General features: G+C 35.2%; 3 protein-coding genes across 4 annotated transcripts; 2 read left to right on the forward strand and 1 right to left on the reverse strand.

The window, feature by feature from the left end:
* Window positions 1–2,774: 2,774 nt before the first annotated feature.
* On the forward strand, window positions 2,775–6,685 carry LOC106172412 (uncharacterized). Of its 2 annotated transcripts, none has more exons than XM_024077868.2 (4): window positions 2,775–2,903; window positions 4,308–4,853; window positions 5,237–5,363; window positions 5,694–6,685. In XM_024077868.2, the coding sequence occupies exons 2-4, from the start codon at window positions 4,317–4,319 to the stop codon at window positions 5,744–5,746; spliced, it is 717 nt and encodes a 238-aa protein (XP_023933636.2). In that variant the 5' UTR covers window positions 2,775–2,903; window positions 4,308–4,316; the 3' UTR covers window positions 5,747–6,685. The 2 variants fall into 2 exon arrangements, with proteins under 2 accessions (XP_023933636.2, XP_086862247.1); XM_087006121.1 differs by having other exon boundaries at window positions 5,697–6,685.
* Window positions 6,686–11,465: 4,780 nt separating this feature from the next.
* LOC106160934 (uncharacterized) lies at window positions 11,466–14,598 on the forward strand. The gene is made up of 3 exons (XM_013537738.2): window positions 11,466–11,755; window positions 12,199–12,547; window positions 12,826–14,598. The coding sequence occupies exons 1-3, from the start codon at window positions 11,642–11,644 to the stop codon at window positions 13,326–13,328; spliced, it is 966 nt and encodes a 321-aa protein (XP_013393192.2). The 5' UTR covers window positions 11,466–11,641; the 3' UTR covers window positions 13,329–14,598.
* On the reverse strand, window positions 13,389–18,372 carry LOC106172376 (uncharacterized). The gene is made up of 9 exons (XM_013553047.2): window positions 18,176–18,372; window positions 17,154–17,586; window positions 16,592–16,796; window positions 16,256–16,282; window positions 15,789–15,880; window positions 15,501–15,571; window positions 15,044–15,146; window positions 14,604–14,637; window positions 13,389–14,149 (listed from the first exon to the last, which is right to left on the reverse strand). Exons 1-9 carry the CDS (start codon window positions 18,225–18,227, stop codon window positions 13,997–13,999), a joined length of 1,170 nt encoding a protein of 389 aa, XP_013408501.2. The 5' UTR covers window positions 18,228–18,372; the 3' UTR covers window positions 13,389–13,996.
* Window position 18,373: the final 1 nt, after the last annotated feature.

The raw sequence follows: 18,373 nt of genomic DNA on the forward strand, positions 1-18,373 counted from the left end.
ATTTCTTACTTAGAAATACCATCGTTTGCTAATCGGCGATCATTTGATTTTGACCTATTGAATTGCCAATTTCTCTTTTGCTGTGATTGACAGCCGAGAGCCGACAGCGCGAAGTTTCAATATAAGCTTGTTTACAAGGCCCCGCTTTTGTTACACACACTGCGGCTTTACAATGCTGTTGGGAATTTGCGCTTATTAGAGCCAAGTGCGAAAAGCAGCTATGTCAATATTTTTGTTCCTAAATTTGTGAGGGGATGTATGTATGAGGAAAGAAAATCGAGAGAATGGTGAAATACCGCTATATAAAAGATCACCCTTCTTGTTTCGGTGCTCCGTTCTATGATCAATTAGAGCGGTTTTCTTTCCAATCACGCTCGTGCTGATTCAGATTTTTGGATAAACTTATTTTTCCTTATCCACGGGCGAAATGGCTCAGAGCTGACGTGTAAAAGCGATAGTTTTACACTGTTTAATTGAATTTAGATTTGCACATTATCTACTGTTTATGTGTGAGATTTCACACCTGACTTTGCTGCGGAGTAACATAATATTGTCTGGCAGGACTCCGTGTAATAGAACCAATTAAGCATACACTAAATTCTTCTTCGCACTCGGAAGCAGAAGGGTCCCGGCTCACTAAGCGTCTCAAAAATGGAAGCGCTTAAACAGACCAAATAACCTGTCGAACATCGCTATCCATGGAGAAAATTGTCTTGGACTTTTACATATATCTACCACTCGGTGTGTTTGTAAAACACCCAAATAACATATTTAATAGCAGAATCAATTTGCTACAGTGAGCTTACAGCATAAAACAAGGTGCAAAGGACATTTCATAACTCCCTACCCCGTAGCTTTTAATAATAGTTGCCCCGGTAACTAGTCTATGCTCCTATGGGTGGGCTGTTAAGTTATATTTGTGTAACAGGCCCACCAACAATAAAACCCCATATGGTGAACGTTTGAGTTAATCGTGTAGAAATACCCAGCTGCGGTACAAGATTTTAATTTCGATTGGCTACTTCTGAAAGCAGTTTTAATTCAAAAGTTTAAAGTTAAACCTAGAATGATCTAAAATTAAGCGCTTTTGGTTACTTGTTTTTGGTTTCCTGGTGTTTAAGGCGTGGTAATGCCAGCATTTGGACTCGGTTGGCATTCATTCAGCTGTATAATGCTATAGAGCCTATGAACTGGAATCACATTGATTGCGATAGCTGTTCCTCTCTCACAAAACGCAATGATAACTTGCCGGTTCAGCAACGTCGTCCCAACTACCGCATTCCAGGCGAAGCTCATTACTGCTCTACAGCTCGATACCTGTCTTTACCCCTGAGCTTAAAACTGATGTGACACGATGTCTTCTTTCGTTGACCAAATGGTGCTTACTTGAAAGTTAAATACTGCATTTGCACACGCTAAGTTTGTCCAGTTGAATAAACGGGGACATTTCCATTTTTACTATTTGTTTTTTATTTACTTACTTTAATATTTTTTTCGATGTGAAAGATGATAAAGAAAACCGGTTTAGCTCCCGTTTTGCACATATAGAAATTGAAGTTTATTAAAAGGTTATTTTAATATAATGTGTTTTGAGCCTTCGCATATATTTCAATAACTCAACATTTGTCAATATGGGCAAATTTAAGACGTTGCCACTTTTGTTTGTAAGAATGATTCTGATGCAAATTTTTGTTACACCGATGGTAACTTGAACTTAACTTCTTTTTCTTTCATTATTCTCATGTTTTTATGACTTCAGTCTTAGTTTTCTTCTTTCTTAACTCTAAGCCTTTTAAAACAACAGGGTTTTCCCATCAAAATATTAATAATGCACGGACCCATTGATGAGACGTTTAAGGATTGCAGATAATAGCTACATAAATGACAAAAACTGTAACCTGTTTTATTTAAGAGAGTGTTTTTCTCTTTTATCATGTTGGGTAATGCAAAGTTTGAAGACGACGCCTACTTGAGAATTTGTTTGTTAGCAGAAAAAAAATGGCAAATAATGAAGATAAGATTGGCGTACAGTTCTAATTATATGATTATATGTAGTTTTGTATGACACCGAAATCTTATAAAATTTAATGGTTGACTTCCTGTGTGTTATTTTAGATATACACTATTCTGTAAAGTGTTTTCCGCCTCTCTCTCTCTCTCTCTCTCTCTCTCTCTCTCTCTCTCTCTCTCAAATCAACAAAATCAACAAATCAACAAGAGGGACGCTCCCTTCAGATCCACAAGAATAAACCAAGCTGAATTCTGCCATAAACTCACGTCTGCCATGAAAATCATAAATACAACGACCCAGACAAATGTATTTTTCTTTTTACTGTTTTTTATATACCTTTTGTTGAGTTATCACAAATTACAATAACGCACTGGACCTACTGTTTATTAGCCTACACCAAAAGATAAAATGATGTACTAAAATGTGTTGTTCTATTTGTAAACGAAACAGCCATTACCATTATGACCACCCGTCGGTTTGTACTTACACATTGCCTATCGTTTTGGCAGTGTTCGGCAACTTGTTCTTAGTTCTCGGGGTTCTTTAAGATCCCTAGGCCTACATGTATCAAATGCTTGGAAAAATTAACTGAGGAGTATTGCTAATGCTTCCTCATGTTTGACATCTGCTTTAATGGCTTTAATGTTATGCATGTTGTCACTATTATTCCCCTCGTAAGTGGTCTACTCAGAAAAAAAATTAAACAAACAAACAAACAAAAAAATTTTTTACTGTTACGACTGCGAATGCGGCGCGTATTGATTTCACCCCCATCTATAGCACTTTAGTTGTCATCTGTCTACACGTGCACTCAAGCACAGTAGCAGACTAGATTTAATTCAAAATTCCGTATTCTGATAACCGCTGAAAACACCCTACTTAGCAAATCAAGGTAAAACAAATCACCTTTTTATTGGCGTTAGTTCAAATGGGATTAGTTTAAAGTAAGAGCTTTTACTCCCGCAAACGTATACAACCAGTGGATAACAGATAAGGTTTTGAAAATTTAGAAACAGCACTACATGATCTGATCTAATCATTTTAAAAGACATAAAATGAATTACCCTAGAGATTAGTCGATTTTTTGGTACTCTTTTACAAAAAGAATACTTTATTAGTATTTTTAAAGTTTTTGTGTGTGTGAACAGTATTAGTACGTAGTAGTAAGTCACGTACCTGTAGCACGAAAATCTACATTGTGTACTAGTACGTTGGCACAGCTGTTCATAGGGTCTGATTGTGATATGTACTATAGGACTAAGGTGTTAACGTATGAAATGTATAGATACGCATATCTGTAATTGTAAAATGACAGCCAGCTATTGCGTCAACTGTGCTGCACGGCCTCTCATTAAAACCTTTAACTTACCCGTCTCCTCCCCCAGTTGTACACTACTGTAAAGCCAACCAGTTTTCCTATTGACAAAGCTGTGATTAAAGTAAAATTAATCTGCTTATCTGGCAGTTGTGCTGCTGTAAAATTACACATTAAAAGTAAAAATGCAGGTCTAATAGCCACTGTGAACTGAGTTCTGAATGTGCAAGTTAGATCAAATAATGACTCAAACTTTTTACCTACGATGTACACTACATGTACCTACTCCAGCACCAGTACACTTGAAGTTGCTCGTCCAGTGTGATTGCTTGAGAGTTTGTTTCCAGGTGGGAAATAATCCCCAACATACTATCACTTTCAGATGTCTGTTTATGCAGGAATTTTTTTCTATCGTTAATTATCTCATAGTACTTGTCAACTTCGTATTGTTCAATATCTTGATCCTGAATCATGCCCCTACTTGCCTTTCTATAATGCATTAAGAGCAGATTTAGTTCTTTGAGTCTTTTTCTGTGTGGGTGGCTGTTTATTTCTGTACACAGTTTTGTTGCTTTCTTTTAAATTTTTATTTACATGTATCTTATTTACATGTGTTTGTCACCTAAAAATTGTGTCAGTCATGGCATTTCCATATTCTAACGCAGTGTACCTTGAGTATGTTCCAGCATACAATTGTTCTATTTATTACCTCCAAAATTGAATTAGTCTCCTTCACTGTCTGTGTGCGGGTGGAAACTTAGCCTATCGTTGTAGGTAACAAATTAACCTGTACCTGTGAACCAGTGGCTCTTTGTTTTAATCCCTGATCCATTATCATCTGGATTAATTCCCTTTTGAACACCAGCCTTAAATGATTAGCCCCTACTGTAGCTACCTATAATGTCTTATATTTGTGCCATCGAGTCTGTCTTAATAAAATGCATCTTGTGATATGTTATCATAATATTTTTTACTTTGCAGTGTGAATCCATGGGAAAGGAAAAGAAAAGGAAAATGGATGATTCATCAAATCAAAATGTTGAAAGTAAAAAATCAAAAAAAGAAAAGAAAGAAAAGATTCCCAAATCAGGAGATGCCAAGAAAAAGAATGAAAAAATTAACAACTTGGTTAATAATGACAAATATTTATCAGATGAAGTAACAATTAGAAAGAGACACAAAGATGAGCGAAAACAAGTGGAAGCTGATGATAACTCAAATGATGAAGCTTCAGCTAAGAATAAAATCAGTGAAGAGAACAATGAAAATTTGAACATGACCAAAAAAAGGACGGCAAATGAATCACAACAATTATGTACAGAAACAATAACAGAAAAAAAGAAGAAAAAGAAAGAAAAGAAGAAGGTTTCTTCTGAGACAGACAAGGTTGTAGGAGACAGTGAAAAGACAAGTGCTAGGGACTTAGCTTTGGAATATCTGAAAAAGTGGCATGAAAATAGAAAACAGTGGAGTTTTCAGAAAGTGCGTCAGGTGTGGATTCTGCAACACATGTATGATACACAGAAGGTACTTTAAATGTATATTACATTTGTTTTTTTAGTAACTACTAATTACTGTAATTATTTTGATTATTATATAAAATGAACAAATGTTCTTTCACTTCTAAGGGTTTTCACCATGTATGCCACCTAACTTATCCTTGCTTTAAAAAGTACATACAAAATAGGCCAAGTTCTGTGATCATGTGGCAAGAATCCCATGAGTGAAAGTTTTCAGGATTAGACCTGGTTTTTCGGTCTTCATTTTGATCATTTTTTCATATGGTCGAAATGCATTTGAGAAACTGCAAGCTACTGATGTGTTTTCAAGATTTTCAGTTTTTACAACCCAACCCATGACTTCCATTATGTAGGTTTACATTTTTAAACCTCTTTCATGTTCATTTTTAGGTACCAGATGAGGAGTTTAAAATACTTTTGGAATACATGGAGAATTCTAAGGGGAAGGCAAGGGAGAATACAATAAAACAAGCAGAAGTAGTGATTGAGAAATTTGAAGAAACAGATAATGACACAGGTATAGTTTGAAATCTTTTTAGATTGTATAATTATATAAGGACTACCAATAGTGTTATTCTCAAACTATATTGGTTTACTGTACAATAAAAACAGAATAATACTGAAAAACAAATGAAACATTGTCATTAAATATGTGGAACATGAGAAATGTGCTGAGTATGCTAATACCTTTCTCATTACTTAAATTATGTTGTTGTTTTTTTTTTTTTGTTTTTTTTTCATTATAAATATTTTTAAAGTGTTAATTCTAATACAGTTGTTGTTCAAGTATTACTTTTGAAATGCAGTACTATACTTTAATTAAATATATTTCCACTTTGTTTTACAGCAGCTAAAGAGGGCTATATGCGAGCAAGACAAGTCCTGCAGATGCTAAGCTGACTATAAACACTCAGACAATATAAATGCTTGGAGACAGACATTTTTCATTACCCAAAAGGAGATAAATGCATAAAGTTATTTTTGATTAGGCCTTTATTTCTAGTTTCTAAAAATGTGTGATAACCTCCTTACACAGGCAACTTTTTATGAGCTATCATTTTTTAAATTCCCCTCTCCATTGGATCTGTCTGTATGCATTCTGATCACTTGTGTATGTCTTTTGTCATTACCATCTCTGATGCTGTCTGATGTGTTAGTGAGTTGTGCACCATATAATTGCCAAACCACATTGTTTGTTTTACTGTAATTTTACTGGATGGCTTTGTGTGATAGAAAAAGAGATTGTTCCAAGAAAATCAGCAAGATCAAATTATTATTACAAATGTTATGCTTTTTGCATGTATTTTGGTGACATAACAAACATATGAAGCATAGGGAGAGGCTTCTGAAGTCAGACATATTGAGTGACAGCTATTGATATACACTCTTGATAAAAAAGCTTGTTGCACCTCTTTCATGTGACTGGAAATAATCACAACTGTAAACCATTTTAAGTAAAATTAAGTACAGCTATTTTTATTCCAGATTTAAACAACAACACGCATTGCCCCTTTAGAAAAATTTATCAGTTACTAACTACACTAGGACTGAAAAAATCACAACCAATAACAAATTTTAATAAGCTTTAATAAGAACATTAGGTCCACAGTGAAATAAAGATAAAAAACCCCATGTGCGTTTGATGAGGTGACGACATAACTAGATGATGGAATGTTATTCCTTTATAGATAGTACCAGAATACCGGAGTATCTAAACACCAAATTACTGTGAATAACTTTGGCCCCTTTTGCCCTTGTGCACTTGATCTCGAGTTGTCCTTGGTTTCCTGGTGTCGTTGCCTATATGATTTTCATAAATATAAACTTAGATGTTGTTTTTACTCTACGGGTGGAATTGCTTCTACTCTTAAAAATGTGTATCTTTGATGATTGATTAGCTTTTGATGACCATTTGCACTTAGTGGATCAAGCACTGCAGCTCAGCTGCTGGACATGTGATGCTTGGACTTGATAGCCTCTGTTTGTTGCCAAACCAAATTAAACTACTATAACATTATCAAAAATGTTACACTCCTGCCCTTAAATTTGTCATAAATTAAAACTAATAAAACTCCCTTTCTAATACTACGATTTTTGTAACTGGCTTTGTTAAGAGCATTGATCTTGTCTTGAATTTTACGGAACGCACTAGTTTGTCATCTCCTGGGTTCAATTGCATGATTCTGCCCAAAGGTCAGAGATTTCGGGGCATGTTCTCTTCCACCAGTAATACTAAATCTCCTTCAGACATTTGGTGATGCTGCGTGCCACTTCATATGACATTGTAATTCTGGCAAATACTGTTTGGTCCATTGCCACCAAAAGGTGGACCTGCCATGCATTGCACTTGGCGCCAGCATCTTCTGCGTCTTTCTGTTCTGTCACACATGGAGGAAGGAGAGGTCCATCGTTTAACATGAGCAATTGAATGGTCATTTGAATCTTCACTCACTGGAGTGATGGGTCAATTGTTGAATATGGCTTCATCTTCACACATCAAAGTGTACAAGGTTTTGTCACTCAGCGGCTGCTCTCGCATGAGACAGGTTAGCGTCTTTTTTATCTTCTGAATTTGTCACCCATGAAACTCGACAATGGTGGGTTAAATTTCCAAATAATCCCTTTTTTCAGAAGACTTCCAATAATTTTCTCCTGATCCAGCTCCATTTTCTGAGGAAATTGTCCTTGGCTTTCCTCATCTTGCTATAAACCTTCTAAGACCATTGATGAAGGAATCTGTGTCAAGACAAGTATCTCTATGTGTATGGCTCGGGTTGTAAGGCATGTGAAGATATACCCATAGCATTTAATTCAGATCTTCCTCTTTTGACAGGAAAAGTGACGAAGCCTATACCAGCTTGAGTAATAGTCAACTATGCGCTGCACTGGATTCCATTCAATCTTGGTTTTCTTACAAGGGTGTCTTGGTACAGTGCAGCCATGGGACACTTCTTGTGTACTCTTTTCCCTTGACGTCAAGATCTTCTTCATCTACTTCAAAGTATTGACTTTCATGGCACCATTCTGACTTATGTTTGCCTGAAAATTTGGTTCTGGTTTTCTCACTTGTTATATCTGTCTGTAGGATGCCTATCTCTGTATGTATTGTAATGAAGTGTGACGTCACTTTCTTATTTACTGTCGAATATTGGCTGGGCCATTCAAGGACCACCCAAGTATGGTCCTGGTGGCAAATGGTTTTCCACTGTTTCCTCTTCTTACTTCCAGTGGAATTAGAGCCTCAGAATTATCTTGTCCTATAAGGATTTCAACCTTGACATTTCCCTTGGCGAGGGGTATTCCCTTGAGGTCTGGGAAATGATCAACTTCTTTTGTTGGCAAGTTTGCTGGGATGTTTTCTACTTCATAAACATCATTCTCCATGTGTCTGCCAATCCTTAGCTGTCTAATTCTAAATGGACACATTTCGTATTTTTTTCTTCATCCTCTTTGCTGAGCGTGCTTAGGCTGTAAGACGCTTCTCTGGTCTGCAATCCAAATGTCTTCACTTATATACAACTGTATTTGTACAAAAACTAGAGGTAGATGCACTATCTAAAAGTGTGTATGAATAATACTGGGCATTTACTCTCACTTCTACAACTGGAAGATATGGTGCATCAAACTCAGTACTTGAGCTGCAATTGTTGATAGTAGATTTCTTGGGTATGGAGTTTTCTTCCTTGGAGATACATGTATGTAGAAATTTGGTGTTTCATGCCACACCCAGGTATGCTGCACACGGAGGGCTTTCTACAATTGAAGGTGGAGTGGTTGTTCATCAGACAATTTTCACAAAGTCGGTGAATTTTTTACTGAGTCTCGTCGCTCACTGACTTTCATGTCCTTGAATCTGGCAATACCAGAGGCGGTGAGTCTCTTCAGGCCAAGTGGTTGTTGTCTCTGAAACTGTTTTTTATGCATATGGGTCAGCACATGGAAGGCCGTCTTCTCTAACAAAGCCTGATCAAAACTGTCAATGATGTAATCAAGATTGTTTCCATGGTATATTAACAGCAGGGCCTTCTTCTGTACATGGTTTACAATGCCACACCCACTGAATACATTACATTCCAATCTCCATAGCCATTCTGCCCGTCTTCTTTCTTTACCCTCTGAGAGACAATTGAATGGCTCTTAAGCCTGGGGCTGAAGCTGAATGGCTGCCATGTTCACTTTTTTTATTGCTCATGGGTCATGACCTACTGATGATCAATAAATACAAAGCCAATACTAGGATGTTACAGTTCCCAACGGGGTGAGGGTAGGGATTAAAAAGGTGACAGCTCATAAAAACCTGCCAGTAACAGAAGACTATAATCACACCTTTTGAAATTAGATGTGCTTGTAGACCTTATCAATAGTTTTTTTTTTTTTTTTTTTTTTTTTTTTGTAATGACTCAAAGCCCAATAGAATAAATTAATTAATAGATATCTTTTTTAAAAGATTTTTCTTTCTTAAAAGAAAGTAAGGCTAGAATCAAATTGTACAAATGCCAATACTATGCTGAAAGAAACACTAATTTTTAAAAAGGCTTTTATTAACAAAAATAAATCTGAAAAACAAATAAAAATGACTGCATTTTGGAAATAAAGCTTTGTTGGTGTCAATGCTGTGGGAAAACCTTTAGTACAATAAAGCTTGAACATAATTTTTGTGTTAGAAAGTTCTTGACCAAAGGCAGGTAAACAACATGAGAGGAGCCACTCTGAAGAAAGGCTGTAAAAGTTCCATTGCTGCTAAGCTTTTGCAAAGCACTTCCTGTTATTTCTCATTGAAAACTAGAAAAGCACTCAGAGAGCGCAGACCTCCACCAAGGCAGCAAAGTCTCCATCCAATGCCATTTCACCCCTAAATTTTTGATATTTTTGATTATTGATTGATTATTGATCCGGATCACCACCAAAAACTTATTTCTTCCTTGGCCCACTTCTGACAGTTCCTGAAAATTTCATCAAAAACGGTCGATAACTTTTTGAGTTATGTTAATGACAGACAGACAGAGAGACAAACGAACGGGTGAAAACATAACCTCCCTGGCGGAGGTAGCTAATCACCAATTTTGCAAAAAAAAAAAAAAAAAAAAAGCTTTACGGGAATTATTTTTACAATGTGTAAAATGATTCATACCATGTCTTTTAAATGTGTGGTCTGACATAAAACATTAGTTCAAGGTATGAAATAGTGTTGCATGAAATGCACAGTACTAGTAAGCAACGAGTTATAACTCCTTGTAGTAAGAAACCTTTTCTGTATCATTATTGGCTAGAAGTATTTGCTACTAATATATCTTGCACAAAGCACATGAAATGTCACATTAAGGACGGAACTTACTTGCCCGATTTAAGAAAGCTTTATCTTTAAATATGTACCTGAATTGAGATTTAATAATTTTGTCAAAGGTTATCATTTGTCATTCAATAAAAATTCACTTCATACTACTTCATAGTACTCTGGTACTCAATGAGATCAGGGAATTATATCGGATATAATTCCCTGATGAGATGTAGCAGGGCCTTTCAAATGTCGTGGGGTGAACTAAAATGAAAGTTCCTCATGGAAAAGAAAGAAATTATTATAATATGATGTAGACAGTCAACCAAGTCATTACTGTACTTTTAAAAGAGGTAGGAATATGCAACTGTTAATAATAAATTTATTTACCACAAGTTTTTGGTGTAAGAACAGCCTGCCGTTGTGATAAAAATTGGTACTCTTACCAGCATGCAATTTAAACAACTTATGCCTGATCAAATGTTCTTTTGTAAGTAGCATAAACAGATGTGAGACAAACAATGCACACAAGCATAATTTTCAAAACTTCAAAACATAAATTTTAATTATTCATCATTTATGTAGAGACTGCAAGAAAAAGCCAAACTCCCTTTGTATGATTGCATACTTTGGCATTAAAAAGTACTTTTCATTTAAATCAATTCTTTTTATGTGGATGTAATTTGCATCTATAACATTTTTATCCTTAGTCAACAGAGAAAGTTGATTTATTCCCAAAGTTACGTCCTTTTTCCTTCCAAAGAAAGTCAATCTAGATGTGATATTGTCACAGATTTACCATCTGGATGTAGGTGGATTAATCCAGGTATCCTCTTCACCAGAAACCTCATACATAACACAAGGAGCAAAAGAGAGATGCTGCCTCCAATGAGGTAAGGGGAAGGGAGAGATACAGTTTCTCCTGATAACATTTCCATATAAAATCCAATTGCTAAAATATAAATATAATATGGGGGTAAATGGAAGTATTATCATACTATCTGGACCACAGACTGATTTTTCACCAGATATTTCACAGATATATCTTTCGTTTATTCATGAAAGTTTTCTCCACTATTAGAGAAAAGTGCACGTAAATCTGAGGCCCTGGTAGAGGGTACCAATACATGTGGTACTAACGTCACATGTACCACTACAGGTACTAATCACTACATGTACTCACAACGATTCTCTGTCTCAGTAAAAACGAACTTCATAAGTACACAAATTAGCAAAATAATCTATTGTAACATAAGTTGTCGTTTACAACAGTACATCAAGCTTTAGAGAAATCACATGCTGCAATTATCAGATACGTTGCAGAAACACTGATACATGTCAACACGCGCTTGCTAGAGGGTATGTATGGAACTTTTTGATTGGACATTGAAACTAGGTCATTTAAAATGGGTCACAAGTGTCAATAGTTGGAGGGGTGTAACATGCACAGCACAGACAACAGCGCCAACAACATCACTAAGGGGAAAGAACTATTAGATTAAATAGAGAGGCAATAAAACATGTCGCTTGCAGTTCCATTGAAAGATATCCAAAGGGCACAAACCACATTAAAGGGGACAGCTTTAAGAACGCCGCTTGTCCCGTTGAATTACTCTGCTTCAGAAGGTATCAAGGTAAGTAGTAGTTTAAACATATGTTAGTACGGGTTGTACTGTTGTTCACTGAAACAAATGTGCAATTTTTTATAAGAGATTATTCTATGCGCCAATGTAAATGTGTAATTTACCTCCAATATATTTAGAGGAAATTTATACGGAAGACATACCCAGAACAGCTACTGGGGTATACAATATATGTAACTGCAACATGTACATGTACTCTACCCCCGTTACTCAATTGGTCAGTGTACAGGAGATTCATTTGACTTTGTGGCAGTTAACAATAGAATACACATACAGGGTACTCTGTATCTGGTGAACCTGTTTTGACATCGTATATTTTTATAGGTTACATAGTACAGTATGTAGGTACAGTATGTACATTTTGTAACATGTACCAGTATATCCAGCCAATAACTGATGATGATAGCATTTTCAATTTCTTCTATCCACTATAGATTTACTTGAAACTTGAAAACCTACAACCTATTGGTTCATTCAAATTGAGAGGAGCTTACAACGCTATCAACTGTATTCCACATGAAGAACTATCTAATGGTGTTTACACTGCCAGTGCTGGGAACTTTGCCCAGGGTTTATCATGGGGAGCCAAGCAGATGAAGATACCATGTAATACTATTGTTCCAGACCATGCACCACAGACCAAATTAGATGCCATTGAGAGACTAGGTGGAAAGTATTGCAAGGTGCCTTTTAATACATGGTGGACAGTCATTCAGGAGCATCACTACGATGGAGTTGCCGGGACCTTCATTCATCCAGTTTGTGAAAAGACTGTCATGGCAGGTTTGTTAAGACTACAAATTGCTTGATATGATAATTGGAAACTGGTTGTCTGCACCTTGTGTTACGATCAGAGATAAATGGAAACTAACATCAACTGTTATATTTTGTTTTCAGTTATCCCCGAAACCTACTTTCTTGGTGCTCTTGATTTAATATATCTCCTTTTCCCATCAGTCCAAATGCAAATACATCTTTATAGTCTCTTGTCTAAGAAACCAGCCCGATGAAAAAATAATATATGCTCTGTATTTCTTTGTCAATTTAATTTTCTGATATAGGTAATGGTACTATTGGACTTGAGATTTTAGAAGACCTTCCAGAAGTTGATGCTGTAATAATGCCATTTGGTGGTGGTGGACTAAGCTGTGGCATTGCCTCAGCTTTTCATGCTCTCAAACCTAGTGCCAGAATGTATGCTTGTGAAGTAGAAACTGCTGCACCGCTGGCTGAGTCATTCAAGATACAAAAACCTACTTCCTGTGATTACAAGGCAAGTTTTGTGGATGGCATGGGAGGGAAGTCCGTACTTGATGAGATGTGGCCAATGGTAAAGGAACTTCTCATAGATTCTTTGGTAGTCAGCTTACAGGAGGTGGCAGATGCAGTGAAGTTATTGGTGGAGAGAAATCGTGTAGTGGCAGAAGGTGCTGGTGCGGCCCCCGTGGCGGCAGCACTGGCTGGGAAAGCAGGCACTGGGAACATTGTATGTGTTATATCTGGAGGAAACATTGACACGGATAAACTGATACCAATTCTTCAAGGAAAGGTACCCGTCAAATAGTATCCTAATTACTACAGTTACTGGTTTCATATACTATGTAAGCAGCAAATAAGACAGAAACAATTTTCAGAAATATATTTCTGTTTGTCAACAATGTCTTTTTAAATCTTCACATGATTGAAATATTTATTTTGACATAGTGTTGATAGTGTGCCTCTTGTCACTTGAAATATGTGACACTATCCCCTTTTGGGCATATATTAATACATGATTTAATAAATTAAAGTAGGTGATGTTTGTGATTAATGAAACAAGTTAATGAATATGATTATTTTATTAGTCTTGTTTTTCTTTTACCTGTCAGCTGTATTATATATGTTACAAGACAATCAAGGTGCATATATTATGAACAGTTTAACCAATCTGTTTTTTTAAATTAAAATGAAAATGAAGGAATGATATAATGGAGTGTCAGTGCCAGTGAGACAGTAAATGGTAACAGTCAAATGATATTAAATGAAAGTCCTCCTTAATTGTTTGTTGAAAGAGAAAAATATTGCTTTACAATTTATATAAATATCATAATTTAATGTTTTAAAAGAAATTGTTCTTCTTTATATTTTAATATAAAGTGTTATTTTTGCACATAGAGGTGCAATATATTTTGAAGAACTGTCAAGAACTAAATATTTTACATAAAAGTCATCACTATGTGTCTGTATTCACTTTTAACTCATGACAGATTTTGAAAAATATCTTTTGTCATCTTCCATCTCCATGTCCGACTCTAGTTCTGCCAGCTCTTGCACACACAGCTCATGTTGTTTTTTGATTTGATCCATTACAGCATCATGGTGTTTGTAAAACTTTCTTAAACCACACTGAAAAAAAAAAGTTACTGAAGTTAGATATGTTCTTTAGAAATATTTCTCATCAAAACTTGAAATTAATTATTTATGGGATGTGATTGATGAATGGTTGCCTTGATGATAGACATAAAGACACGCATTCTCAATGTGCATAATTTCAGGTGTTATACTGTCCCATCTGCAAAGCTTTCAGGTGTTGGTTTGCTATGAAGTGGGAATGTAGATTGATTTCAAATTGCTGAATACTTATAATTGTTTTTGTCTTCCATTTTGATAATTATAATATGATGAATAGGTACCTTCAGTCACAAAAAATAATGAAAGGTAATAACTAGCCGAGTCACCAGCAACACTAGAACTTGTATATATTTTTTCTATAATTCTCTTCCTCAACTTATATATTCCTTATCTTTGAAATGTTCATTACAGGCAAGTGCTAAGAATAAAGATGTCCATCTCTACTCACATAGTCTGTTGGTTCAGGTTCTGTTTCTGTATCTCTGAAATTGGAATAAACCACTCTCAAATTAATATGGTATTAAAAACAAAGAAAGTTATCAATTCCATAAACATGACAGTATTACAATTTATATCTTAAAGTCAATTTGAATTGTAGTACAAAATTTAAAGATTTCACTTAAAACAATTGGAACATTTGATCAGGTTTATTGTCAACATACTACATATGAATAAATGTCCATTTCTTGTTAACTTTTCTATGTTGTTTGTTCTTCAACAAACATACCACAGTTAAATCAACAAGAAAAAGTACACCATTTACCACCACTGTGGCTGCTACAACTACTACTATTACTATTACTGCTACAGTACCACCACTACCACTATGACAACAACTATTTCTACTTCCACTGCTAAGTACAATATCAGATCTTAACAGAAAAATACCTGTGAATAACCCTTGCTAATGTATCATCCACCATTTCTTTTAACTTGGTGATCTCAGCCTGATATTGCACTACAATACTGGTACCTCCCTCTGTCCCAATGCCTACAAATGGAAGTGGGATTTTGACAGAAATTATATATATATATATATACACGCACTCTCTCTCTCACACACACACACACACACACACACACACACACACACAAAATGTCAGCATCAAAATTACTGGAGCTAAATTCATTCATAAAAGAAGAGATGAAAATATCCAGATGAAGGCCATCTGCACCTGATCGCCTACCAAAATATACAGCAGTCTATGCATGATAGAATGCAACGGACATTTCTGCTAAGTACCATATGATCAAGCAGACGTGAAAGGAGGGGGAGAATGTCCTCTATCTTGAATTGTTTTTCAATAAATGGATTTATACTTGTAATAAAATCAAATTTAAATACCCCTCATAAGGTCCTCCAATTCCTGTATTTCTTTTCTAACCACATCAGCTGTCCTTTTCCCTTCAAAACGCCTGATAAAAATAGCTAACATTAGTGTCCTGAAAAAGTTTATTCTAACACAATAAAAATATAATACAGGTTTCATAAGCTGCTTAGCACAAGATTATGGTTTTAGTGTATTAGCTAGGTTATGTTTTATGCCCTCCTAGATATCAACTGTACAATTGCCATAAGTTCTCATTTTTACATTTAATTTATTTCATCAGTTAAATCTGGGATAAAACTCACTCATGTAACAGTGTTCCATCCTTTGCAAACACTTTGACTTGTCTTTGTCCAGCATGTTTGCACATCCAGTCCTCAAGCACCGGGGTGGGGTTCTGAAAAACAAAAGGCAGTGTTAAAAAATAACAATAAAATAATTAATTAAACAAATAAAATATGATAACCATAAAATTAATTAATTAAAAAATAAAGTTTCTTCTTTTTAGATTAAATTTAACTTAAAACTCTGCAGACATAATCAAAAGTCTATTTAACAGGATTTAGATGTCTGAAGTTTTTCTGTGTGACAACCATCAGACTCCAAAATTTTTCAATTAAAAATTCCTTTTATATTAAACTGGTTGTCAGATGACAAGTTTTAGACCCATTTACATTTCAAGTAACACCAGTTTTTCTTTTTCAGAATTCTCCAGACACTTTCTGTCAATTTAAGAGAAAAATTATTAGTGAAAAAAAATGTTGCTTCTTACCCTATAATATCTGTACCTCTTTGGTGCCTAAAACATCAAATGATTAAAGTAATTTTAAAGAGTTGTCTATTTATCTACTATCATCCCCAGTGTTTATATATGCAAATTCATAATACACTACATAATACACATTATGTTTTTAATCTATGACATCTCTACTTTTAAAGCCAATCAGTGAGCTACATATACAGTATATGTGTATATAGTTCATTGAGCTATTAAGTCAATAGATAATCATTTTGTCATCAAAAATCCAAAATAATATATTATAATATGCTATTTTGCATTTTAAATATAAAGGAACATTTTGAAAAGGTTACAGCTAAATAATCTTACCCACGGTTCTGGTTCTTTAACTTTACTTTTATATGGCAAATCATCTTCTGGATTCTGTACAGGTGGAACTGTAGGGAGGTCCTCATAGTCATTAGGAAATCCTGGTAAGAAAATCAAACCATCCCTTGGACTCATACCTATAAGACGAGGTGGGATCTCTGGTGTGAGCCATGGTGCCAATGGCTTTAAACTAGATGGAAGTTGCCTAAAAAATACCATCAACGTTGGCGTAATTATTCACTGTAACAGAAATTTATACTGACCTTTCCTTTACTTGTAGCATTTTGGTGGAAAAAGCATAAAAATACCACCTACTGAGTATTCTTATGTAATAATTCGCTTAAGCATGTTTTATAGTAGTCTATCATATTTTGTGCTGTTAACCGATAATTTCTTATGTATTGAATGCCAAGTTATTTGAAGGAAATTTACTTACAGACTACTAAAATAAAGAAATACATTTAATACACTGCTCCAGTTTTTCTTAATATTGGAATGGTATTTGTAATAAGATACATTTGTGTGGCTCACAGTAAAACTAAAACATTTCACAATAGGCTACCTTGAACATGGCTTGTGGAGAACACCTGGCAGGAATTCTCTTGGTGATGTCTCTAGTTTATATGGACATCTTTCTCCTTTTGCCTCAGTTATTAGATCTGAATTACTCCCAAATACTTTCTTGTGCTCTGATAGGCTGTACACATTAGGTTTCAATCTATCATCTATACTATCTTGTCCTGTATCATAATATGCAGAATGACCTTGGGAACTTTCCAGTTTTGGATGAGCACTTTGTATCCTTTTCTTCATCCCAGTGTGCATATTCTTAATATCACTTGTTTGTTTGCCATCTTTAGTGGCTGGTCTTGGTGGAAGAGAATGGTTTGTCTGGAAGAGTTTTGAGGATTTTGTTGTGGAAGAAAGCTCTCTGGCATATGCAGAAGTGCATGCTTTGCCTGGTCTTGATCCTGATGGAGGTCTTCTTAACAACACTTACAAAGAGTTAAAAGAGACAAATTATATGTTGTATTTGTACTGGAGAGTACAAGAAATTATATACAGTATACTAGTATATAGTAGCTTTATCAAAGAAAATGACTTGGGTCAACAAATTACTGTACAAAGACATAAGAGTAATACTTAATGCAGGACCCATTAATATTAATACAAACGTAAAGCAGACGGACATAATAAAGACCACTACCCGGTTAGAGTGAATTAAAAACAAAGTATCCTTTGGCTCAGTTCAAAGCCATTATATCTGTCGGTAAATAGTAGAGTAAGTTCTTAAAATGGCACAATCACTTACCGGGTATAATGACGGAGGTGTCACCGCAAAGCAACTGTACTGATTAGAATCTACCTACGGTTACAGCCTCAACTTACAGGCGTGTACTATTACCTACCAGTAGTGCTAGTAAACTACTCCCGTCTGGAAATTCTACATGTACATTACAAGATTTAATCCCATTTCTAGATACTTAGAAGTTGTCCTTGTCTAAAATTATTACAAAGCAGACAAGTTTAGTTGCTTTTCATTTTGTACATTATATCATATTATTTCCATCATACTGGCCTCACCTTTTTCTTCAAGTAAGTTTTTTGCCAGGAAAATAGCTCCTGTGTCCGCCATGATTGTTTACACCAGCAACTTGTCATGACGAACCCAATATCGAGTATGATTATAAGCTCATATATTCCAGATTTACATGAATTGTTAATTTGTCAGGAATGGTTTTGATGCAAATATTCAGCAGTAAATATTTTTAAATCACAAAA

This window comes from Lingula anatina, chromosome 2 (assembly GCF_051362555.1).
Source record: "Lingula anatina isolate TDL-2025a chromosome 2, LinAna3.0, whole genome shotgun sequence".
Taxonomy (NCBI): domain Eukaryota; kingdom Metazoa; phylum Brachiopoda; class Lingulata; order Lingulida; family Lingulidae; genus Lingula; species Lingula anatina.

What these genes read in the sequence shown, in the direction of transcription:
- LOC106160934 (XM_013537738.2), top strand. Translation starts at nt 11,642, where the DNA reads ATGTCGCTTGCAGTTCCATTGAAAGATATCCAAAGGGCACAAACCACA. An exon ending in CTGCTTCAGAAGGTATCAAG is followed by an intron (nt 11,756 to 12,198) that starts GTAAGTAGTAGT and finishes TATCCACTATAG; the next exon opens with ATTTACTTGAAACTTGAAAA. An exon ending in TGAAAAGACTGTCATGGCAG is followed by an intron (nt 12,548 to 12,825) that starts GTTTGTTAAGAC and finishes TTTCTGATATAG; the next exon opens with GTAATGGTACTATTGGACTT.
- LOC106172412 (XM_024077868.2), top strand. Translation starts at nt 4,317, where the DNA reads ATGGGAAAGGAAAAGAAAAGGAAAATGGATGATTCATCAAATCAAAAT. An exon ending in ACATGTATGATACACAGAAG is followed by an intron (nt 4,854 to 5,236) that starts GTACTTTAAATG and finishes GTTCATTTTTAG; the next exon opens with GTACCAGATGAGGAGTTTAA. An exon ending in AGAAACAGATAATGACACAG is followed by an intron (nt 5,364 to 5,693) that starts GTATAGTTTGAA and finishes TTTGTTTTACAG; the next exon opens with CAGCTAAAGAGGGCTATATG.
- LOC106172376 (XM_013553047.2), bottom strand. Translation starts at nt 18,227, where the DNA reads ATGGCGGACACAGGAGCTATTTTCCTGGCAAAAAACTTACTTGAAGAA. An exon ending in CTCCACAAGCCATGTTCAAG is followed by an intron (nt 16,797 to 17,153) that starts GTAGCCTATTGT and finishes GGTATTTTTTAG; the next exon opens with GCAACTTCCATCTAGTTTAA. An exon ending in GATGGAACACTGTTACATGA is followed by an intron (nt 15,572 to 15,788) that starts GTGAGTTTTATC and finishes TATTTTTATCAG; the next exon opens with GCGTTTTGAAGGGAAAAGGA.